The sequence below is a fragment of the Mirounga angustirostris genome, unplaced genomic scaffold, assembly GCF_029215605.1.
Source record: "Mirounga angustirostris isolate CCGP_5_RB_7025 unplaced genomic scaffold, mMirAng1.0.hap1 SCAF_13, whole genome shotgun sequence".
NCBI classification, from domain to species: domain Eukaryota; kingdom Metazoa; phylum Chordata; class Mammalia; order Carnivora; family Phocidae; genus Mirounga; species Mirounga angustirostris.
This window is the reverse complement of record NW_026991721.1, coordinates 58853559-58877030: the sequence shown is the minus strand read 5'-3', so window position 1 is coordinate 58877030 and position 23472 is coordinate 58853559. Positions and strand designations below refer to the sequence as shown.

General features: G+C 42.6%; 1 protein-coding gene across 1 annotated transcript; it reads right to left on the bottom strand.

Moving 5' to 3' along the window:
* Window positions 1-7129: 7129 nt before the first annotated feature.
* TRIM6 (tripartite motif containing 6) lies at window positions 7130-21351 on the bottom strand. Its single transcript, XM_045894271.1, has 8 exons — window positions 21284-21351; window positions 14481-14970; window positions 13918-14013; window positions 12716-12946; window positions 10189-10211; window positions 8770-8870; window positions 8466-8492; window positions 7130-8237 (listed from the first exon to the last, which is right to left on the bottom strand). Exons 2-8 carry the CDS (start codon window positions 14901-14903, stop codon window positions 7675-7677), a joined length of 1464 nt encoding a protein of 487 aa, XP_045750227.1. The 5' UTR covers window positions 14904-14970; window positions 21284-21351; the 3' UTR covers window positions 7130-7674.
* Window positions 21352-23472: the final 2121 nt, after the last annotated feature.

The window sequence follows — 23472 nt, the reverse complement described above, 5'->3', positions numbered from 1 at the left end:
TACCACTTAGGTTGCTTCCACCTTTTGCCCCTTAGGAATAACGTTGCTGTGAACACAGGTGTACAAATAGCTCTTTGAGACCCTGCTTTAAATTCTTTTGGATATATATACCCAATGATTATATTACCAAATGATTTGCTGAATCATTTGGTAAATCTAATATTAATTTTTTAAAGAACCACCATACTGTTTTTCATAACACCTACACCATTTTACATTCCTACCAGCAGTGCACAAGGGCTACATTTCCTCCAAAACTTATAATTGCCTGTGGAGTCATTTTGTTGTTGTTTTGTTTTGTTTTTTGAGAGCAGTCATCCTAGTAACTTTGACTCACAAAGGTAGCATAAATAGATTAAGACAAAATGTCAGTATTCTCATGTAAATATTAAAACATCATTATTAAAAATGCCAAAGTTTAAATGACTTACTTAATATGGTATGTGTTGGGGCGCCTGGGTGGCTCAGATGGTTAAGTGTCTGCCTTCGGCTCAGGTCATGATCCCAGGGTCCTGGGATCGAGCCCCACATCGGGCTCCCTGCTCCACGGGAAGCCTACTTCTCCCTCTCCCACTCCCCCTGCTTGTGTTGTCTCTCTCTCTGTCAAATAATAAATGCAATCTTTAAAAAAAAAAATACAGTATGTGTTAATTAGTGTTTTAAACGTATATTGATTTTTTTTTATTTAAATTCAAGTTAGTTAACACATAATGTATTATTAATTTCAGGGGTAGAATTGTGTGATTCATCATTTGCATATAACACCCAATGCTCATTACATCAAGTGCCCTCCTTAAGGCCCGTCACCCAATTACCCCACCCCCTTGTATGTATATGAAAAAGAGACAGGTGGGGCTAGATAGGGAGAGATAGATAGGGGGCTCCGTGATCAGGCTCACAGAAATCCCAAAAATGTGGAGGTGTACGGAAACAAGAGATAAGGGAACACTCCAGACTACTCTGCCCTAGGTGTCCTGAGGGGGAAGTCTTATTTATGACGGTCTACTGTGGTCAACAAAAAATAACCAGACCCTAAGAAGTAAGCCATTAAAGATGTTTTATCACTAGTCCTTAATCAATGGTGCTGCCAGTAGAGAAGTCAAAAAGATTTAACTTTCTATAAAAGACCAACCCTAAAAGCCCTCAGTGTCAACCCTGTTGGGACTCCTCTCACTCTTGAGAGTTTTTTTTCTGTCGCTTTACTAATTCTCCTTTGTCTGCAAGATTCATTCTTCAACCGTGAGACAAGAACCTAGCCCTCCCGCTTCATTTATACCACATCTTCTTTATTCATTGATCCATCTATGGACATCTGGGCTTTTTCCATATTTTGGCTATTGTGGACATTGCTGCTATAAACACTGGGGTGCATGTGCTCCTTCGAATCATTATTTTTTTTTAAGATTTATTTATTTATTTTGGAAAGAGAGAGAGAGCAAAAGCTGTGGGGAGACGCAGAGGGAGAGGGAGAAGCAGACTCCCCACTGAGCAGGGAGCCCTATTCAGGGCTGGATCCCAGGACCCCAGGATCACGACCGGAGCCAAAGGCAGCCGTTTAACCAACTGAGCCACCCAGGCGCCCCTCAAATCACTATTTTTATATCCTTTGGATAAATACCTAGTAGTGCAATTGCTGGGTTGTAGGGCAATTCTAGTTTTAACTTTTTGAGGAACCTCCATGCTGTTTTCCAGAATGGCTGCACCAGTTTGCATTCCCACCAACAGTGTAAGAGGGTTCCCCTTTCTCCGCATCCTCGCCAACACCGTTGTTTCCTGAGTTGTTAATTTTAGCCATCCTGACCATTGTGAGGTGGTATCTCATTGTGGTTTTGATTTGTATTTCCCTGATGATGAGTGATGAGCATTTTTTCACGTGTCTATTGGCCATTTGTATGTCTTCTTTGGAGAAATGTCCATTCATGCCTTCTGCCCATTTCTTAACTGGATTTTTTTTTATTTTTAGGGGGGGTTGAGTTTGATAAGTTCTTTATAGATTTTGGATACTAGCCCTTCATCTGATATGTCGTTTGCAAATATCTTTTCCCATTCCATAGGTTAACTTTAGTTTTGCTGATTGTTTCCTTTGTGGTGCAAAAGTTTTTATCCTGATGAAATCCCAATCGTTCATTTTTGCTTTTGTTTCCCTTGCCTCTGGAGACATGTCTAGCAAGAAGCTGCTGCAGCCGAGGTCAAAGAGGTTGTGTTCTTCTCTAGGATTTTGATGGATTCCTGTCTACATTTAAGTCTTTCATCCATTTTGAACTTATTTTTTTGTATGGTGTAAGAGAGTGGTCCAGTTTCATTTCCCTGCATTTGGCTGTCCAGTTTTCCCAACACCATTTGTTGAAGACTGTCTTTTTTCCATTGGATAGTCTTTCCTGCTTTGTCAAAGATTAGTTGCCCATAGAATTGAAGGTCCATTTCTGGGTTCTCTATTCTGTTCTATTGATCTATGTCTCTGTTTTTGTGCCAGTACCATGCTGTCTTGATGATTACAGATTTGTAATACAGCTTGAAGTCTGGAATTGTGATGCCTTCAGCTTTAGTTTTCTTTTTCAATGTTACCTTGGCTATTTGGGGTTTTTTTCTGGTTCCACACAAATTTTAGAATTGTTTGTTCTAGCTCTATGAAGAATGCTGGTGCTACTTTGATAGGGATTGCATTGAATGTGTAAATTGTTTTAGGTAGTATAGACATTTTAACAATATTTTTTTCTTCCAATCCATGAGCATGTAATGTTTTTCCATTTCTTTGTGTCTTCCTCAATTTATTTCATAAATGTTCCATAGTTTTTGGAGTACAAATCTTTTACGTCTTGGGTTACGTTTATTCCTAGGTATCTTATGGTTTTTGGTGCAGTTAAAAATGGGTGGATTCCTTGATTTCTTTCTGCTGTTTCATTATTGATGTATACAAATACAACAGACTGCTGTCCACTGATTTTATATCCTGCCACTTTGCTGAATTCCTGAATCAGTCCTAGCAATTTTTTGGTGGAGTCTTTTGGGTTTTCCACATAGATTATCATGTCATCTGTGAAGAGTAAAAGTTTGACTTCCTCTTTGCCGATTTAGGTGCCTTTTCTTTCTTTTTGTTGTCTGATTGCTGAGCCTAGGACTTCCAGTACTATTTTAAATAACAGTGGTGAGAGTGGACATCCCTGTTGTGTTCCTGACCTTAGGGGAAAAGCTCTGTATTTCCCCATTGAAGATGGTATTAGCTGTGGGTCTTTCATATATGGCCTTTATAAACATATATGGATGTTCAAATTATTTGTCCTTATTTAAAATGGGATTAATAGGGACGCCTCGGTGGCTCAGTCAGTTAAACGTTTGCCTTCGGCTCAGGTCATGATCCCAGGGTCCTGGAATCAAGTCCCGCATCAGGCTCCCCACTCAGCGAGGAGTCTGCTTCTCCCTCAGCCTGTCATTCCTGCTTGTCTCTTTCTGTCTCTCTCTGACAAATAAATAATAAATAAAATCTTAAAAAAAAAGGGATTAATATTTACTAATTCCCATTCAAGTGGAAACAAGACTATTTGGTGCACTAATGCTAACAATTCATTTACTGGAAATAACACATGTGCAAACCTAATTTAGGGATGGTATTGTGGAGGAAGGGATGTGCAGGTTTGAAAAGCCATAAATGCCTGTGTATGTGGGCCAGAGGGAGAGATATTAAAAAGGTGGCTCTACTTCTGGGCTTCCTGTGATAATAGCTGCCCCTGAGGCCTTCAGACCATTACATTTTCATCTCAAGAACATCTCTTGGTATTATCTTCTATTACAGTTTTACTAATGTTGTAAGTTTGTCCTCCTACCAACCATTTTACTGTTATTGGTGAATAGAGGCCTTACCTCTTATGATATGGAATTATCACATCACATCACATCACAACCAGAACTTAATTTCTTTCAGTAAACATTTCAATAGCTTATTGATATTCAACTGCTTGTAATTATTGAACATCTATTTCTTTCCCCTTTAACTTAATTATTCAGTAACTAAATGAACATCTATTTCTTATTTAAGTAAATTAGTCTGTCCATCCATGTTTGTTCCTCTAGTTCCTTTTGAATATTTCATGTCTTTATATATGTCCATAGGCCCAACTCCCTCAGCTCAGCTCTCATTAGTACTTCAATCTCTGCAGGTCTTTCCTGGAAATGACAAGGTGAGAGATAGAACCCATTTGCAATCTGTTCAGGAGTCCATCCAATCAGATCAGAGCATACATTCCAGATTTGGTTGTCCCCAACCTCCTCAAAGTCCTGATACACTCTCCACCAGTTCCATTCCTCTTGTTCTGTCTCCTTTAACTTATTTACCATTTGATCTTAGCTTGGCCTTTAATTTAAAAAGATGGTTGTTACTTAGCCCACACCCATGTATATGACAGCAAAACTTCTCATCTCTTCCCCTTTATCAGTTTTAGGCTACAGGATGGAATAAACATAGTTCCAGAAAAAAAAGCTAAGGTCCTGGGTCTTCTATAATGAGAAAGAGGAATTGTCTAAGGTTCTAGGCACTCCTTGTACCCCATGGAACAGACCAATAGGTCTCGACAAAAATCTGCACTTTCCTTCCCTTGAAATTTGTTGTACATAATACAGTTTTACAGTTTTCCTTGCAGTTAGGTGTGGCCCCATGGCTATTCTCAGCAATAGAAAGTGAGCAGAAATTATGAATCCCATATTTAAGTGAGGAATTTAAGAAGCAAATTGCCTCCCCAGGTTTTTTTACCCTTCTGCTGGCTGGATGCTTAAGACAATACTGTCTTTGGGGATGGCAGACTCCGAGGGAAGAAAGCTTGGTGCATGAAACCCACATGGAAGAGTGCCATGCAGCACTAATTACATTCATGTTTGATTTTTAAACGAAAGTAACTTCTTTAGTATTTCATCCATTATGTTTTTGGATTTACTTTTCTTTTTCTTTTTTTTTTTTTTAAAGATTTATTTATTTATTTGAGAGAGCGAGAATGAGAGAGAGTACATGAGAGGGGGGAGGGTCAGAGGGAGAAGCAGGCTCCTTGCTGAGCAGGGAGCCCGATGTGGGACTCGATCCAGGGACTCCAGGATCATGACCTGAGCCGAAGGCAGTTGCTTAACCAACTGAGCCACCCAGGCGCCCATGGACTTACTTTTCATAGCAGGTTAGTCTACCACATTATGCCAAAATGGCAAGGCCAGTAGGCCTCGGCCCAGACCCCCCAGGAGAGTCAGGGCTGCAAATTCATTTCTTCAAATCTCACTGGACAACCTTCCCCAGATCTCACCTACACAATCCCAGCAAGTACTTTGTCTTTCCTTATTGTCTAAGGTCATTCACTGAACACCTCCACTGGTAGAGGACAGCTGGGCTAACTCCTTTTTACCTGGAACTTATTACATGGGAAAATAAGTGGAAGGGAGAAATTACTCAGGCAGATTCTCTCTCATCATCTCTCATCCTCAAACCCCCACCAGCTTTGTGGGCAACTATTTGCCTGCTCTATCTCCTTTTATAGTTCTTCCAATTGAAATGCAAATCAGAATGAAGAGTGTGCATTTGGCCTCTGGTCTCCCACAAATTTCATCTCCCAAATAGAACTCTGACCTAGAGCAAACCAGTACTGGGCTTTTTTTTTTTTTTTTTTTTAAAGATTTTATTTATTTATTCATGAGAGACAGAGAGAGAGAGAGAGAGAGAGAGGCAGAGGGAGAAGCAGGCTCCCAAGGAGCAGAGAGCCCGATGCGGGACTCGATCCCAGGACCCTGGGATCATGACCTGAGCTGAAGGCAGACGCTTAACCATCTGAGCCACCCAGGCACCCCCAGTACTGGGCTTTTACTCTAACCTGTACTTCATCTCCCCACAGACACCAGAGCTGAGCCCGGAGGATGAACTGGTTAGTACTTCTTCAAATCATGAAGAAACATCAAGTGTCCAACAGACTGAGGGCTAAAGACAGGGACCAGACTAGACAGAATCGTTTTCTCTGGCCATGATCCCTTTCTATGATCTTCCACATCGTAAATTTCTAGATATGTTGAGATCTTCTCTCCGCCATTACCTTCTTCTACAAAAATACATCAGGGGGATAGGGGGTCTGTGTAGAGATGAACATATCTGCCCTACACTAGGGCCCTGGTAAGGAAAGCAATTACATTACAGAAAGAGCTGTCCAATAGAAAGACAATATAAGCCACATATGTAATTTTAAATTTTCTAGTATCTACATCTAAAAAGTAAAATGAAACTGAAGTTAATATATATTTATTTAATCCAATATATGCAAAATATTATCATTGCAATCTACAATAGAAAAGTTTTAAGATATTTTACATTATTTTTTAAAATTAAGTCTTCCAAATCAGGTGTGTGGGGCCTGGGTGGCTCAGTCAGTTAATCGTCTGCCTTTGGCTCAGGTCATGATCCCAGGGTCCTGGGATCAAGCCCCACATCGGGCTCCTTGTTCAGGGAGTCTGCTTCTCCCTCTACCCCTCACCCCACTCGTGTTCTCTCTCTCTCACTTTCTCTGTCTCTCAAAAAAAAAAAAATCAGGTGTGCATTTTACACATGAAGCACACTTCAATTCAGACTAGTTATATCTGAAGTACTCAATAGCCACTGGTAGCTCTTGGCTACCATATCGGACAGCAGCTCTAGTCAACTCCTCGATATCTGTTTCCACACTCACATCCACCTCCTAATTTCTTTTACAGCTGGCTCAAAAGCATATACCACCTCTAGCAAAGTCATAGCAGCTCATTCACAAGCTGTTCATGTTTGAGCATAAAGAAATGGGGTGAAGCTGAAAAAGCACTTCCTAAAAGTGCTTTATATTTTCTTGTATGTTTTCCTCCCATTCTGGGAGAAAAATCTGTTTTGGATTGATCGTTTTCTTCTCCCCTTTTTCTATTTCAATGAATTTGGGAGATTTGTTTTAAATTTTCAATTATTACCCTTAAATTTTTAAATCCATGAAGGTTGTAGTGAAAAGTGAAGTTAAAATTTCTTTCTTTGAATGTAAAGCCACCAAAATTAACATTTTAATGGTTTTTAGCACTCAATCCTATATATACTTACACAAAAGTACAGTAATTTCTTTGCTTATTTATTGAATTTTATAAAACCTGACAACAATGTAACAATACAGGTCAATTTTTGTCATAAATGGAGATGGAAATGAAATGTAAACAATGTATTAGCAAAAACAAATCCAGTATTGCATATGAAGAATTAGTGATTTATTTCAGGACTTTGTGTTGCATTTAAAAATGGAAACAAATCAATGTACTCCAATAACAGAATAAAAATGACATAGGATTATCTCAATAATTATAGACCATATCTGTTGAAATTCAATTTTCCATTCAGTACAAAAATTATAGCAATTAATAGAAAAGAACTTCCTGAATTTGCTCCCATGAATCAACAACAACAAAAACAACTCCATCAAATATCACGCTTAATGGTAACATGTTGAAAGCTACCCCCACCCATCCCAAGATCTGTAATTAACTAGGGATGTCCACTATCACCTCTGGGTATATTTTGGCACTGAGTAAATGTTTGAGGGAAGGATGTAAGAATGTGAGAAAACAGAAGTTCAGAAAGGAGAGACTGAGGTATAGATGAATCTCAGAGTGAAGGGTCCTGCTCAGATATGGGTGCAGACAGCGGAATGTTCAAGAGCTTGGGCGACGCAGGGTCATTGGGACTACACAGTTGCAAGGATTAAAATATGGAGAAAGGGTGGTAGGAAAGTAATATTTAGAGAAGGTGTAGATGGGAAAGCCATGGTTTGTGACATTATAAAAGGAGACAGTGCCGGCCTCATAGTCTAAGAAAACCCCAACACGGCGAGGGGGCACCATCATGGAGAGGAGCAGGGAAGTGGAAGATTCCTCATAGGCTCTGTATTCATGTTTATGATGTAGCCCAATCACCCAGTATCCACTTTGAGGTTGATATCTGGAGTAAACATTTCGATTGTTTGTAAACTGGTTGAAACAGTATGTAGGTTCCACTGAATTACTGCACACCCCCAGGATCCAGTCAGTCTTCTTGGCCACATCCACTTCCCAGTAATGTTTCCCGGAGGAGAAGTGCTGAGAGCCCAGGATACCACAGTCATAATGCTCTTCCAGGTAAGACCCAGACAGCTTGGCACCCACAAATCTCACCTGTCTTCGGTTTTTAGACATGACAAGATTTAAATTAGCCGTGTGTGGATTCAGAGTCACGTCCACTGTGGGAAAAGGTACAACATCAGCTGATGAGGATGGGTATGTGGGTCTTAAGACACTGAGAAGAAGAAACACAGAAGTGGAGGAATTGGAACTATGTGGGGGGCTGGAGGGTTGGTATTAACACCTCGTAGTTGAGAGTGTGTGTGGGTATGTCGTGAGGGGGGTGGGGGAGCATACAAGAAAGGATAAGAACATGTCAGCTCAAAGAGGCCATGGTTGCTACTTACCCCAGTAGCTCTGGACATCCGTCAGTTCTGTAATGATAAACAGTCAATTATGTTGTACAGAATGGACATAGGTCAGGTCTGCCATCTCTCCCTTACTGATTGAGGGGTGAGGCAGGGAATTCTACAAGGATGCAAGCTGGCCATCTCGTTCCCCCTTAAGTATAAACTGCATCTTCTTCAGCATGGTATGCCCCTCCCTCTCTGACCTCTCTCTGCACCACTATTCCCAAACACCAACTCTATACTCTATTTATTGCTTATGCTATAATTCCACATCCAAGAGCTGTCCCCTGAATCTCCTCACCTCTAAACACTCGCAGCATCCTTTTCAGATCTGGAACTCGAAACATACTCTTCAGCTTGGTAGGGAGAGCTTCTGGCTTCTTTAGGGCCCAGAACTCACTTCTAGAAAGAACAGACCTTATGAATCTCCTACACTGCCGGCCTTGGGTTCCTCCAACACCCGTCCCCCTCATTGACCAGGCCCCTGGGAGAACTTCAGCATTCTTTCCTTAAGAAAATTAGCATCATTCTGCAAAGAGCTCTGGCACTGGGACCAGAAGACCTGGACTAGAAACTAGCTTCTCACCATCTGTGCAAACTTGGATAAGATCTAACCCTTCAAAGACTCATTTTAGTTTGTTTTGTTTTTGTAAAATACAGTAATTTCCCCTTCTCTCTCTACATCCTAAGATTATATAAAATTAAATAATGGCTGGGAAATCTTTTGCTACCTCTAAAAATGATACAAAGTGCTTACAATGTCAGTGACATCTTAAGGGTCTACTATATGGGGCTGGAGATGTGTGTGTTGACAGGGAGAACACCAGGAACCTGCTGCTGGGGCTCTGAGAATTTTGAGTAAAGGGTTTCCTTCTGAAGAGTGAGTTTAGGCCTTAGGATCTGCCAGAGGCCTGGAGAGAAAACCCTGCAGAACAGTGTTTTAGGAGCACTGTCTCTGGGAATATCATGCCAGTTGGAGAAAGGAGACATCTTCACCTCCAAACCAAGAGTGAACACTTCAGAAGTGACAACAGGCTCCATATTTCATGTGTCTGTGAGGAGCTTAAAGGTAGCAGGTATGTGGGCAAACCCAGATGTCACCTCAATGGATGAGATTCTAGAGTATGGGATAGAGAGAGAACATGTTTTGTTCTAGGGCCAAAACCAATCTTCTCAAGACCTCATGTCTATGTTTTTACTGGAATTGAAAAAAATGGAAGTTTGAGGAGAAATAGGTAGCAAGGCAGGACTCTTCTAAAGCCAAGAGAGAAAGGGAAATTGAAGGCAAATAAATGCCTCAGGCACTGATTCATGGGCCTTGGGAAAGACAGCTGGGAAATTTCCCTCTGATAAAATACTAAAAGCTACAAGAATCAGGGCTAGAAACAGGTAGAGTTTTGTGGCAAAGGGGACCAATTATGGGATACTAGGAGAGTTAATGATACTGCAAATTTTATTCTTAAAAACACTACTGTCCCCAATTTGTGACCATCCCCCTCCAATCACCCAAATTCTCTTACCATAGAAACTAGGTCATTCCCTTTATTTTGGAGAACCCAAAAATTCTCATGATGAGCAACTCAAGACATCACAGTCCTAAATCTTCCCTGCCTTGCGATTTTTCTTTTTTTCCTTTTCCACTGACCACAAGATAACTCTATGGGTGTAGGAATCTTTTGTCAACCCAAGGGAACCAACCTGTGTTCTCTCCTACACATACCTTTTCATGACATCACTTACATCCTAGGAAGGAAAGAGAAATGTTAAGTCAAGGAGTGATAGGCCTCATCCTTATTCCTTATCCCATCCCCACCACCCCATGGTTATGATGGGAATAAAGATGGACCTGAAATGGAGGCCACAGAGTAGAATAAGAACTCAGAGCAGACTGTCCCTGAGTCCCTCTGTAGAGATGCTGGGAAATGATTCAATTCATTCATTAGTACCTTTATTTTGATGATAGAGTGTGTGTGTATATGTGTGTGTCTGTATGTGTAATATTATATATATATATATATACATCATCTGTTAGCACCAGAGAATCCCACATGATTGTCATAATTTCTGTCCTTGAGATGCTTACATTCTGGTTGCTAAGGAAACAAGAGCCTTAAAAGTGTTTATTTCTCAAACTTCACCTCTTCTCACCCTCTATGCTACCCTTGCTGACTTCATCCAGTGTTCTTGATTTCGACACACACGTGTTGATGATTCCCAAATCTGTACTTCTGCTCAGATCTTTCTCATATATGCCAGCAAATGAGCCACAGGCACCACAAACTCAAGACATTAAACAAAAAACCCCCACAAAAACCTTACTTTTCTTGCAACCGTGAGGTCTCTTACCTTCAATCTTCTTCAGTGTTGCCAGCATCCATTTAATCACCAAATTTGGACGAAACATGATCCTAAAAACTACCTTATATTCACCCTGATGTCCCATCTCAGACCAAGCCAGGCCCCTTCTCTTAGCCACCTGCTCTTCACGGTCATCACAACCACTGCCAGCCTCCCTGGAGCAGAACTGCCTCATGGCCTCCTGCTTGGTCTAACTTCTGCTCTACACACCACACTGACTGAAGAAAAGGCCAACGGCTTGATCTACGGAACACAAGAATAACTATTTTCTCTGTGCTGGGGCTATTTTTGGTGGCATTTGACAGAAACACAACTCAAACTGGCTTGAATATGGAAAGCAGTAGAGGGGGTGGATGTGTCAATTTACACCAAATATCCAGGATTGCCATCAGCCTTAAGGCATGGTTGTACTGAAGAACTCAAATGGCCAAATCCGGGTGCCACTTCTTGGCTCCTTTTCTTGCATTATCTTTATTCTCATTGAAACTTGAAAGCTGCAAACTTGCATGGGCTATCAAATCTTAACATGCAACAATGTCACATAGATATGGAGAAGAGGAAGATTGTGTTTGTGCTGGGCGAGCTCTAGAAAACCTGACTGTGAAACAACACTCAAGTGAAAAGACCCACTGGGCGGTCATATGAACAGGTGTGAGGGTCTAGATAGGGGCCTGGGTGAATCATACAAACTGATGATCCCTCTGCACTTATGAAGCAATTTTTATAGCTTGAAGAATCTGAGGAGGGGCTAGAATGGGGGCAGGGAGAAGTGTTAGGGTAACCCAATGTCCAAGCTGAAGAAAAAGGGCAAGAAGAATAAACCGAAGATGGGAAACCAGAAGCAGCACGTGAGAAAAGCTCCAATAGGTGGAATGTAGCTACCCCATGACCCCAATACTAGGGCCCAAGAGTAAGTAAAGAAGTCATTATTCTACCAACAAAGGGAGAGAAAGAGGAAAGCAAGAAGGCAAACAGAAAGTAAGGAACAGCCTGAAGGTTCCAGAATGTTCCAAGTACATCCTGTTTCCACTTCAGTCACACTTTTCCCTCTATGTAGAAAACACCTGCTCAGATTTCAACTTCGGTTCAAGCTCCTGCATCAAATCTCTCCAAATCTGACACCCTGCCCCTTCCCGGCATGCGCACATGCAGGCATGCATACACACACACACCCCAAAACCCAGTCTTCTCTGTGCCTTAAAAAGACCCGTTCAAACTTCTATTACAACATGTTAAATGATTCTGCCCTAGAGACGAGAGTGAAAGCAAAGAAGGAATCGTGATAACATACAGAATCTCTAAGTACTTGAGTTGGTGTGTGTTTGCCTGTGACTAAGCTGGGCTGAAAAGTACCCAACAAATCCCAACACAGCCTCAGAGACAACAGGTGCCAAATGGCCACTGAATCCCAACAGGGGGAAAGGGGACCTAGGACAATATCTGGAGGATTCTGGGTTGTCACAGCTGACGGGAGATGTTACTGACATCCATCCAGTAGGCAGAGGCCAGGGATGCTGCTAAATATCCTACAAGGTACCGGGCAGCCCCTCACGACAGGGAATTTCCGGCTCAAAATATCAATAGTGCTGGGATTCAGAAATGCTGCTCTAGAACATCAGTGGATATAACAGATCTTCTCCACAATATCAAACTTTTGGACTACGCTTTATATTTAATAAATAAAAACGAGATGGTGCCCTAGCATTTGTACTTTAATTATGCTATGCTTTACCCATGACTCCGCACAGTTTAATAGGCAAGAGGCACAACAGGGCCAAATAAACCTTTTTCTTGCCCCTATCAGGTCATGAGTGCCATGTAAGAAGGGAAGGAAAGTTAGTCTCCCTTTGCCTTGACTCTCAGATTGGGGGCTCCTCCGCGGGTCTTACCTGCAGCAGCTCCATTGCTGACCCCTGACACCGAAGCTCCAGATCTGAGATGAGCTCCTTCAGTGACTGGCTCTGTTGGACCAGCTCATTCTCAGCCTTTTCTAAAATACTCAGCCCCTTCCTCTCTTCCTCCTCCAGCTTTTTCAATTGTCGCTGCTCCTCTTTGTCCAGGATGCTTCTCAACTTGTTAAACTCTGTCTGGATCCTGTGTCTCTCGGGTTCCATCTGATTCTTCAAGAACATGCAAGAGAAAAAGGCTGCTCATCTGTTGAGCTGAGGGTCTCTGCTCTTGGGTGGAGGGGGTGGAGAGTCAGGCTCAGCACTGCTTTCCTGGCCAGGTCTCACCAGGAAAGGAGGAGTAAAGACGGGAAGGAAGTCCTGCAGAACCTGTTCTTCCCTTCTGCTCTCTCTTCAGCTCTTCTCAGACCATGAGCCCCAGGCTACCTTATCTAGGCCTCCAAGACATAGACTGTGACTCCTGGGTGAGGTCTAGAATCCAAACCGCCTCCCTGGCCTCCTGTGCCTCTGCATCGGCCTCCCCTTCCAATTTTGGGTACCCAGGTGGGAATGATTGGCTGGTGTGTGACCTATCTTTCCAGGAGCTTTCAGAGCTTGAAACTAGAACAAGGTCTGGAATCAGGAATTGGGGGCTGCCAATGGCCACGGTTCCTCTCCTATGTAACTATCTTTAAAAACCTGAATTCCTACAAATAATGCAATATATGTTAAGAAAAAAAAAAAAAAGAAGATAGCAGGAGGGGAAGAATGAAGGGGGGAAATCGGAGGGGGAGACGAACCATGAGAGACGATGGACTCTGAAAAACAAACTGAGGGTTCTAGAGGGGAGGGGGGTGGGAGGATGGGTTAGCCTGGTGATGGGTATTAAAGAGGGCACGTTCTGCATGGAGCACTGGGTGTTATGCACAAACAATGAATCATGGAACACTACATCTAAAACTAATGATGTCATGTATGGTGATTAACATAACAATAAAAAATAATAAAAAAAAAAAACCAAAACCTGAATTCCTTTTGATATGTTCATTCTCTATCTCCCCCTTCCCCATCCCTGCACCACGAACAACACCCTTGCTGGGAAGGGCTGCAGTGAAGGATTAGGCAAAGGGAACAGACAGAACCTGGGCTCCCATGCCCTGCCCTGATTCCTGTCCCAGGACACCTTCAGGAAGAATCTGTCTTACCTTCCAGGATGTCCTCTTCCCTATGATAACAGCAGTTAGTCTCTCAGCTTCCTGCTGCTCTAGCCTCAGCTTCCTCAGAGACTCCTGGAACTTCTCCTTAAAGAAACATCAGGGCAAGCAGGGTCAAACACCAACTCATCTCTGCCCAGAACGGAGTGAATGGGGAAGAGATTATGCTGACCTCGGAAGCCTGTCCTGCCGGGGCTGAAGAACTGAGAAGGCCTAAGGCTCTTTTATGCACATGGGGCTGTGCATAAAAAGCCCATGGGCACAGGCTGATTCTCTTTTCTCCCAGGGAAAGAACCTGGCCATGCAGGACTTCCCTCTCACTGCCACCATATCACCCACACTCAATCCACCAAGCCCCCTAGATACCCTTCGCAGCAACCTCTACTCATGCGGAGTAGGTCTTGAGCAGCAAGAAAGAGATAAAGTCTCTACTCTTGGGCAGAGGGGCATTTTCTAGGTTCATCCTCTAGGTAAATGGGAAAACGACAAAGAAATTAGATTACAGCATGAAGGAAAGTAACAATCTCCTACCTTACCTCCATCTGGAATCCTACCTGGTACTCGTGGGCAACCTCCTCCATAAGGACCGTGTGGTGACCACGGTGCTCCTGAGACCGCTCGCAAAGCCAGCAAATGAGCTTCCCATCCTCCTTACAGAAGAGCTGGAGTTTCTCTCCGTGGTGTGCACAGAGAATCGCCTTCAGCTGCATCCCAGGGCCCAACACCACCTCTCTGAGCCTCTCCACTATGTTGGCCAGGTGCCGATTCGGCCTCAGGTCCCCAGGCTGGTAGCTGGTCTGGCACACAGGACAGCTGCTTTCCCCTTCTTGGCCCATCACTGATTCTGCGCCGTTCCCCGTGATGCAAGCCTGGCAGAAGCTGTGGCCACAGTCTATGCTCAGGGGCTCTGTCAGGAGCTCCAGGCAGATGGGGCAGGTCACTTCATCTCGTATGTCCACCAGGACCGCTGAGGTCATTGTAGCTTCTCTCCTAGCTCCCGCCTGCCCAGCGAGGATTTCTAAGGTGCTTCTTGCTTACAGAATTCTGGGTAGATGGGTAAAAAAAAAAGGGGGGGGGGTCAGGGTAAGAAATAAGTGTGAATAAAAGGATGCTGAGTATCTTGAACAAATAGGTCAGATACCTGAGGTCACAAGGGCTTCTTATTCAAGCTTCAAACATGTTATTTACCCCCAGATCATATTAGACATCAATTTGTACCCTCATTAGAACAAGGATTATGATTTTCCTTCACTCCTACTGGATGGAGGGACCAACTGAAGCCTGTGAGAGGAGTAACCTTGAGTGAGCCACCATCTGTTCGATCTTTTCTCATCCACCAAAACACACCCTCACTGTTAAAAACACCAAAACACACTGCTGCCTCAGGATGTTTGCACTTGCTGTGACTGCTTTAAGAAAGACCCTTCACCTTAATATCTGCCTGACTCAGTGACTTCATTCCACGTTCTCCTTACATGCTCCCTTATCAGAAGAGTTGGCTCTGTCTAGCCTAACTAAAGCATGGCCACCCATACAATCACTCTCCATATACTAACCTGCTTGATTTTCCTTTTTATCACCACCTAATATATATCTTTTATTGCCTGAATCCTCCCACTAGAATACAAGCTCTAGAAATCAGAAGCTGTTTTTGTTCATTACTGTATCTTCAGAAATAGCAGTGTCTACACACAGATCCTCAACTTTTTTTAAAATTTTAATTCCAGTAGAGTTCATATACAGTGTTATATTAGTTTCAAGTGTGTAAGGTCCTCAACTTTTGATGAATGAAAATCCAGAATCTCCTTTGTCATGAGTTTTCCCATGAGAATCATTTTATTGTGAAGACACTTGCGCCTTCTAACAGCTCTGTTCCTCACAGAGCCCTCTCATCCCTCATGGTCACCTTCCCAGAAACACCGAAGAAACAATGACCATAATAACCCTGAGGTAACATTTTTACACTTTTATACCTAACTGTGATTTAGAAATCACATTCCCCTGCTTTCCTTATCCCTCATAGAAAAACTCTGAATAAATAAGAGTATTTTTGGCCCTTTGATAAAGCAATAGAGACATTAAGTGACATTATAAAATGAAACATCTTGTAAGTCAGAGTTGGCAGAACCTAACATGTCCACTGTCCTAGTTCAAGGCTCCATCCTCAACCTCAGAACTTCCACCAGACATTCAGTGGTAAAGGTGGTAAAAGTCAAACACAGACCCAGTGCTTTAGGGGTGTGGAAATGAGAAAGGTCCTGTTTGATGAAGAAATTTCACCACGGCCCATCATAAACTTTGACAGGAGTCTTAAGGGACCCATGTGCTAGGGGGAAAGGGGAAAGGTTGGGGCGATGAAGGCCACATGCATTCTGGTGCAGGACCCTAGGAAGATGTGTGCCCGTGGGAGAAGACTAAAGAGTCAAGCATGGTTCTGTAGCCGGTGTGGGGAGATAATGATGCATGAAGGTATTTGTTTCAAGAACAGTTACGGGAAGGCATCATCATCAATACCATTTTCTGATCACTTCTTAAGTGCTAGGCAATGGCTGAACTCTTTACAGACATTGTAAAAAAAAAAAAAAGCAAATCCCAAGATAATTCTATCGGGACGTTTAATAACACCTATTTTATGAAGGTGAAAAATGAATTTCTTAAGAAGGTATTTAACTGCCGAAAGTCAGAGTGAGTAAGTGACAAAGTAAAGATTATAATCCAGTATTATGCAGCTCCAATCTCAGGTTATTAACCAGTGACCCATCTGGTTCTTAAAGGGAATGTTTTCTTCATGCTACCCACACCACCTGCAAGGGCACTCAGGTCATGACATGACTGTGCTGATTTTTTGGCTGCGCTGATTCATATGATAGCCCCGTTCTTCTTAGCACTTAGAAGCATCCTACAGCTCTTCCTAAGGTATCTGTAGGCTCCCTCCCCAGCCCAACTCTGCTTCATTCCTGGCAGCACATCCCAGATAGGCTGCTTCCTTTTCCCTGGTAGTCTAGGGTTACTGGTTACTGGTAACCAGTACTAGTACTGGTACTAGGGTACCAGTTACTGGTAGTCTAGGGTACTAGTTACTGGTACTAGAGTAACGTAGACCCAGGTCTAAATCCTGAATGATTTCTGGATTTCATTCACTGGAATCATTCCTGATCTGAGATGTTGTTGCTTTTGTGCGTTGCTGAGATCAACTCCTCCCTCAGGAGTATAGTTGTGATAATTACCTGGGCCAATGCACAGGTAATTTTTATTGAGAATAGTCTCAATAAAAACTAGTTATGGTTACACTTATGCTGGTGCTGCTCTCCGATCCTTCAATGCTCTTACCTGCCACCAGGAGGAAAAGGGCCTCTCAATATTTTTAGCGGGGACAGAGCAAAATCTGGTAGAGAGATAGCTCTATATAAATATCTGTTATAAGAATTCATGAATCACTTTCTTACCCCTTTTCACTTCTTCTTGCTTCTTTTAGAACTAGGAGAAAAATCCACTATTTCAATTCATAACAAGATTTAATGAGATGGCATTTAAGGACAATGTGAGAAAGCTTGACCTGAGCCAGTTGTCTGTGTGTGCCTGGGGCAAGGGTCAGTTAAGAAAGCTAGAAGCTTCTCTAACTACACAACTAGAGATGCTAGAACTTACTAACTCTACTGTTTGTGCTGAATTAAGATCATTGAAAAACACTATTTTATTCTCATTATTAGAAGTTTTCAGTTGTGAAATTATATTACCATTGTCTTAAATCACAATGAGAATTTTTTAAAGACATTTTTCTTATGTATGTACAGAGTGAGTGTGTGTTCCTGCATTTAATCACTTTCCTTGGAAGCCATTTGCTCTGCTTACCTAGCTGGAGTCTTGTCTGGGACATTAAAGAAGAGCCAACTCACAAATGTACTGCCTCATCAAAGTCACACTAAGCCCTGGGGGCCCAGTTGTGACCTTCATGTACAAGACAGACCACAGGGCATTTCTGCCTGATAGACACAATATAATGCAATAATAGCCAAAAACTGGAAATAATCCATAAAACTATTAACTGGTAAATGAACAGATTGTGGTATATCCATACAATGGCATATTACCAAACACTACAATGGAACTGATACAACAAGATAAATCTCAAAAGCATGATACAAAGGGAAAGAAGCTAGATACCAAAGGTAAGTTACTGTATGGTTCCATTTATATGAAACCCTAGAAAAAATAAAACTGTACTATTTGAAAACAGACTAGTGGATGCCAAAGCCCAGGGTTGGGAGAAGGGGATTAACTGCAACAGGACACAAGGAACTTTTGGGCGTGATGGAAATGCACTTTATAAATGATGGTGCTGGTGGTTGCATAACTGTATGCATAACAAAACTCACAGAATTGTATGCTTTAAAATTGATTTAATAGATGTAAATTATAACTCATTAGAGCTGACAAAAACAGAACAAAGAAGAAATATATTGAGAAAAGTTGAAGGCTTGGCTTTCTGATCTTCTAAGCATAAATTAGAACTGAGCTGTTAAATATGGTAGCCACTTGACACGAAATGTGGCTAGTCAAAAATGAGATGTTTTTAGTATAAAATACCAGATTTCAAAGATTTTGTTAGAAAAAATAATCTAAAACATATCACTAAGGTTTTTTTTTTAAGATTATTTATTTATTTATTTATTTGAGACAGAGAGAATGAGAGAGAGAGAGCACATGAGAGGGGGGAGGGTCAGAGGGAGAAGCAGGCTCCCCGCCGAGCAGGGAGCCCGATGCGGGACTCGATCCAGGGACTCCAGGATCATGACCCGAGCCGAAGGCAGTCGCTTAACCAACTGAGCCACCCAGGCGCCCACTAACAGTTTTTATACTGATTACACATCCTAATATTTTATGTTATTGATGCACTGAGTTAAATAAAATATATTCAAATCAATTCACCTGTTTCTTCTTTTTAATGACGCTACTGGGAAATTTAAAATTATATAGGTGGCCCCATTATATTTCTATATTTATTTTCCACCTAATGCAGTACCATAGATATTCAAGACAGAGAAAGATTTTTTGAACAGAAAAGATGCTGTAAGAGTTAACGTCTCTTGTCAGAGGGAATGAAGCTGAGGCTGCAGAAAGGAAGAAACTGTGGAGGGGAGCATACGGTTAGCATATTTGAGTAGCTGTTGCCCACAGCCGAGCAGGTCCTTGACTACCTGCAGCAGCGAAGCACAGCCCAGAGGAGACAAGGCAGGTGAATTAGTCTCCCAAGAAGGCCTGTCTCAAGAGCAGTGTGGTTGGACTGAGAGAGGACAACCTGGCTGTGTGAGGAGTGCAGATCCCAGAGCCTGAGATGCCAGAGCCCAGTAGATCAAATTTGCAAATGAAAGAGGCCAAATTCATGACCAGGTGGAACTATTAAATCAGAAGCAGATGCCTGAAAAAGAATGTCAGGTGGTCTGCTGACTATCAGCATTGGCATCCAGTGGAGCTCTTTATGCAAAATCTCAGCCTACCCTGGCCAATTCAGTTTCTGCAAGTCAATAAAGATCTCCAGGTGAAGCGCATGCACATCAAGGCTTCAGAAGCCCTGTCTCACGTAAAGGCACTTCCTTCCCAGGCAGATGCAATTTAGGGAGCAAAAAGGGGCCAGGGAAGAGGAAGAGTCAGAGGATGGGCTGATGGTTAGATTGGAAGCATCCAATAGAACGGAAGCTCACAATTCAATATGAAAATGGCTTCAGAACAAAAGTCCGTGACTGGGCAGGGAATACTACAGGCTAGCCCACGCTGGGGGCTCAGAATGAGTTAGAAATAAGATGGGCAGGGCTGCCCCCCAGCTGGGAACTCTACTGAAAATGCAGTAAAAACTTAAACAGGTGGAAACTGCACTCATAAGTGAGTTTGGTTTCTTGTGCTTAGGGAATAACTATAACTATATATATATATATATATATATATATATAACCTTTGCGTAGGGTTATTATTCTACTTTAACCTATTATCTGGAATGGATTAACAGGTGGCACTTAATATTGGAATTGGAACATAATCACCTTCAAATTCTTTTTTAAATTTACTTCAAAAGAAATCTCTATCCCATGCATTTCAGAAACGTATAATTTAAGAACTTTGCAAATTCTTAAAATATTGTCCTGCACAAGTTTTCTGCTCCCTGAGTTTTAGATAATCCATTAACTGAGGTTTTTTTAAATGGATAGTTCACAAAATTCTTTTTTTCCTTGCATTTGTGATATTCCACTTGTAATTCCAAATTTTTAAAACTCTTGTTATATTTCCACTTGTTTAGAGGTTAGTCATATTCATCTTTATCACAGTGCATTTTAACATATTTTATTTCCCACTCTATTCTTGCAAAAATTGTTCCGACTTAAATTTTTTAAAAGCTCAGCGTTGACTTTGTCAAGAATAATGACTTAATTTACTGTCAGGCAGTCGCCTGTGTTTAAACCCCTCCCTCACTTAATTCTCACCAAAACTCTATAAATATTACTCGGTCCATTTTACAGATGGGGAAAAAAACGGAAGCTCAAAGAGGTCAGTGTCAGAGGCAGAATTTGGACACACAGCGGTTCTTCACCCATTTCTCCATCGACCGATTAACTTAATTAACGTTGTCCCTAATCTCACCGAGCTCATTCGCAGCGAAGATGAAAAAGAAATAAAAATAAAATGATCGCTATCATGAGCTCGGGAAGGGACCGCATCTTTTACCGGCCTCTCACCTCTGCCAGGAACGACAGTAAGTGGCCCGTCACAGAAGGGCAGACGTCTCCCCGTGTCCGGCATACCGACAGAATGAGCAGCCCCAGGTGGTCAAGACTCTCCCAGTAGTTTTGAGTAGACTGTGAGGATCCGGGGCGCGCGGGACTGCTCCTTTCCCAGAAAGGCAGGGCTCGAGGGCCCGGCCTTGGAACAGACCCGCAGGTCGGGCGAGGGCGGAAGCCTCACCCCCCAGCTCCCCAGGGAGAGGTCAGGGCCTCCCGGGTGGAGGATAAGCGGTGTCACTTCCTGGGGCAGAGAGGCAGAGATGGGGGAGGGGATGCTGACCTCGGAATCCACGCCAGTCCCACGGTTTGCACGCATTCCCGAACGCAAAACTTTCAGAGCTGCCTCCCCTACCTCCTGCGGCCCCTGTCACGACCCTTTGCACAGACCACCCCCTGGTGCCGAGCCAGGAGTAGCCTGGCCTGTCGAGCTCTCTTGCCAAAGTTGAGTCAACTCAAAACCGCAGAGGTCTCCCTCACTCCCGTCCACCCGCGCGAACCCTGCAACCCAGCCTGCAGGATGGGTCGGACTCCCAGTAGTACCGCAGACAGCGGTGGCTGGCCAGAAAAAGGAGTGGCTCACTAACCTGGACTCTGGGGCCTGGATCGGAGCCGAGGACACACAGCTGCGGCCGCCTCCACCCCAGCCGAGAGACTCCAGGCCCAGAGGCGGGGCGAGGGAGGGCGAGGGAGGGCGAGGGCTGCTCAGAGGGCCCGCCTGTCCCGCGCGGCGCGGGTCCCGCACTCCAGGGGTGTGGTCGCCGAGGCCCCACCTGCCAGCGGGGGCGCTGTTCCGCTTACCTGGGCGCCTCAGGTGCAGGGGCCTTGGAGAACCCCTGAACGCGAGACGGCGCTTGCAAATTGTCTTCGCTTGAGTTTTCCGACTCGTTGTCAGTGTTGAGGAACACTGATAATACACCGGATTAAAATGTCTGAATAAAAAATATCCAAACTTATACGAGTAGGTAAAGATAACCGCTTCGCATAATGGTATGTTTTGCAAAAACATCATTAAAATTTACTAACTTAAAAATTATATCTGCGATTTTAACCTATGTGACCTATGTACCCTATGAGAGACCGTATATATGGGTCTTTGGGTCCTTGTGAATACATGCAAAGCTTACGAAGCCTGAGAGCTGTAACTATAAGGTTTCAGTGGCACAGTGACTCTTTTTTTTTCTTATTTTTTTATTTATTATTTTTTAAATTTTATTTTATTAGGTTAGTCACCATACTTTACATCATTAGTTTTTGATGTAGTGTTCCATGATTCATTGTTTCCGTATAACACCCGGTGCTCCATGCAATACCTGCCCACCTTAATACCCATCACCAGGTTAACCCATCCCCCCACCCCCCTCCCCTCTAAAACCCTCAGTTTGTTTCTCAGAGTCCATAGTCTCTGATGGTTCGTCCTCCCCTCCGATTCCGACCCCCCCCCCTCCACTGGCACAGAGACTCTTGAGAAGAAAAGGAAGGGCAAACTTTTGACCCAAGGGACCCCAGGAGATGAACCTGACCTAGTCTGGGAAAGTGGGTTGGGGCAGGAGGGCCTACAGGGAGGGGGGGGGGTGTCCAGATAAAAGTCAGGACAGAAAGGTTGGGCAACATGGATTTTTTTTTCACTTAGCATACTATTTTTAAGGGTCATTATTGTTGTATCATGTGTGAGTACTTTATTCCTTTGATGACTGAATAACATTCCATGGTATGGATTTTCCACATTTTGTTCATCAGTTTCTAGATACTTTGGATTGTTTCTGCTTTTTGGCTTTTATGAATAATGTGACATGAATTTTCTTGTACAATTTTTTTTTTTAACATAGGCTTTTTGTTTTTCTTGGGTATATACCTAAGACTAGAATTGTCAGATCATGTTTTTACTCTTGAGAATCTTCCAGACTGTTTTCCAAAGTGACTGCACCATTTTGCACTCCCACCAGCAGTGTAAAGTGTTCTAATCTCTCCATATCCTTGCCAGTATTTGTTATTATATGTCTTTTATAGTCATCTTAGTGGGTGTGAAGTGGTATCTCATTGATATTTTAATTTGCGTTTCTCAAAGGACTAATGGTGTTAAGCATCTTTTCATGCACTTTATTACTATTTTCATATCTTCTTTAGAGAAATGTCTATTCAGTTCCTTTGCCTATTTTTTTTAAATGGGTTGTCATTTTATTATTAACAGTTCTTTATATATTCTAGATACAAGTCTTTTATGAATTCTATGATTTGTAAATATTTTCTTCCATGCTAGGGGTTGTCTCTTCATTTTCTTGACTGCATCCTTTAGAAGAACAAGTTTTGAATTTTGGTGAAAGTCATTCATTTTTGTCACTTAGACTTTTGTTGTCATATCTGTGAAGGCTTTACCTAATCCAAGGTTATCAAGATATGATTTAGCTCTTATACTGAGGTTTATAATCTATTTTGAGTTAATTTTTATTGTGTGAAATAGAAGTCCAATTTTATTCTTTTGCACGTGGATATCCAGTTGTCCCAGGACTATATTCTTTCCCTGCTGGATTATTTTAACATTGCTGGCAAGCCACTAAAGAGTTTTAATCAGGTATGTGTGTGTGTGTGTGTGTGTGTGTGTGTGAGATGGTAGGGGGCAGGTGGGGAGTGACATGTTCTGAATTTGTAAATGTCACATAAGAAGAGATCACCTGGCAGCAGTGAGCAGGGTACAGAGGTCTGCAAGTAACAAAATGCCTCAATCCAGGGAGAGTAAATGTCTCCTATTGCTTTAATACAGAGGAAAGTGTGCTTA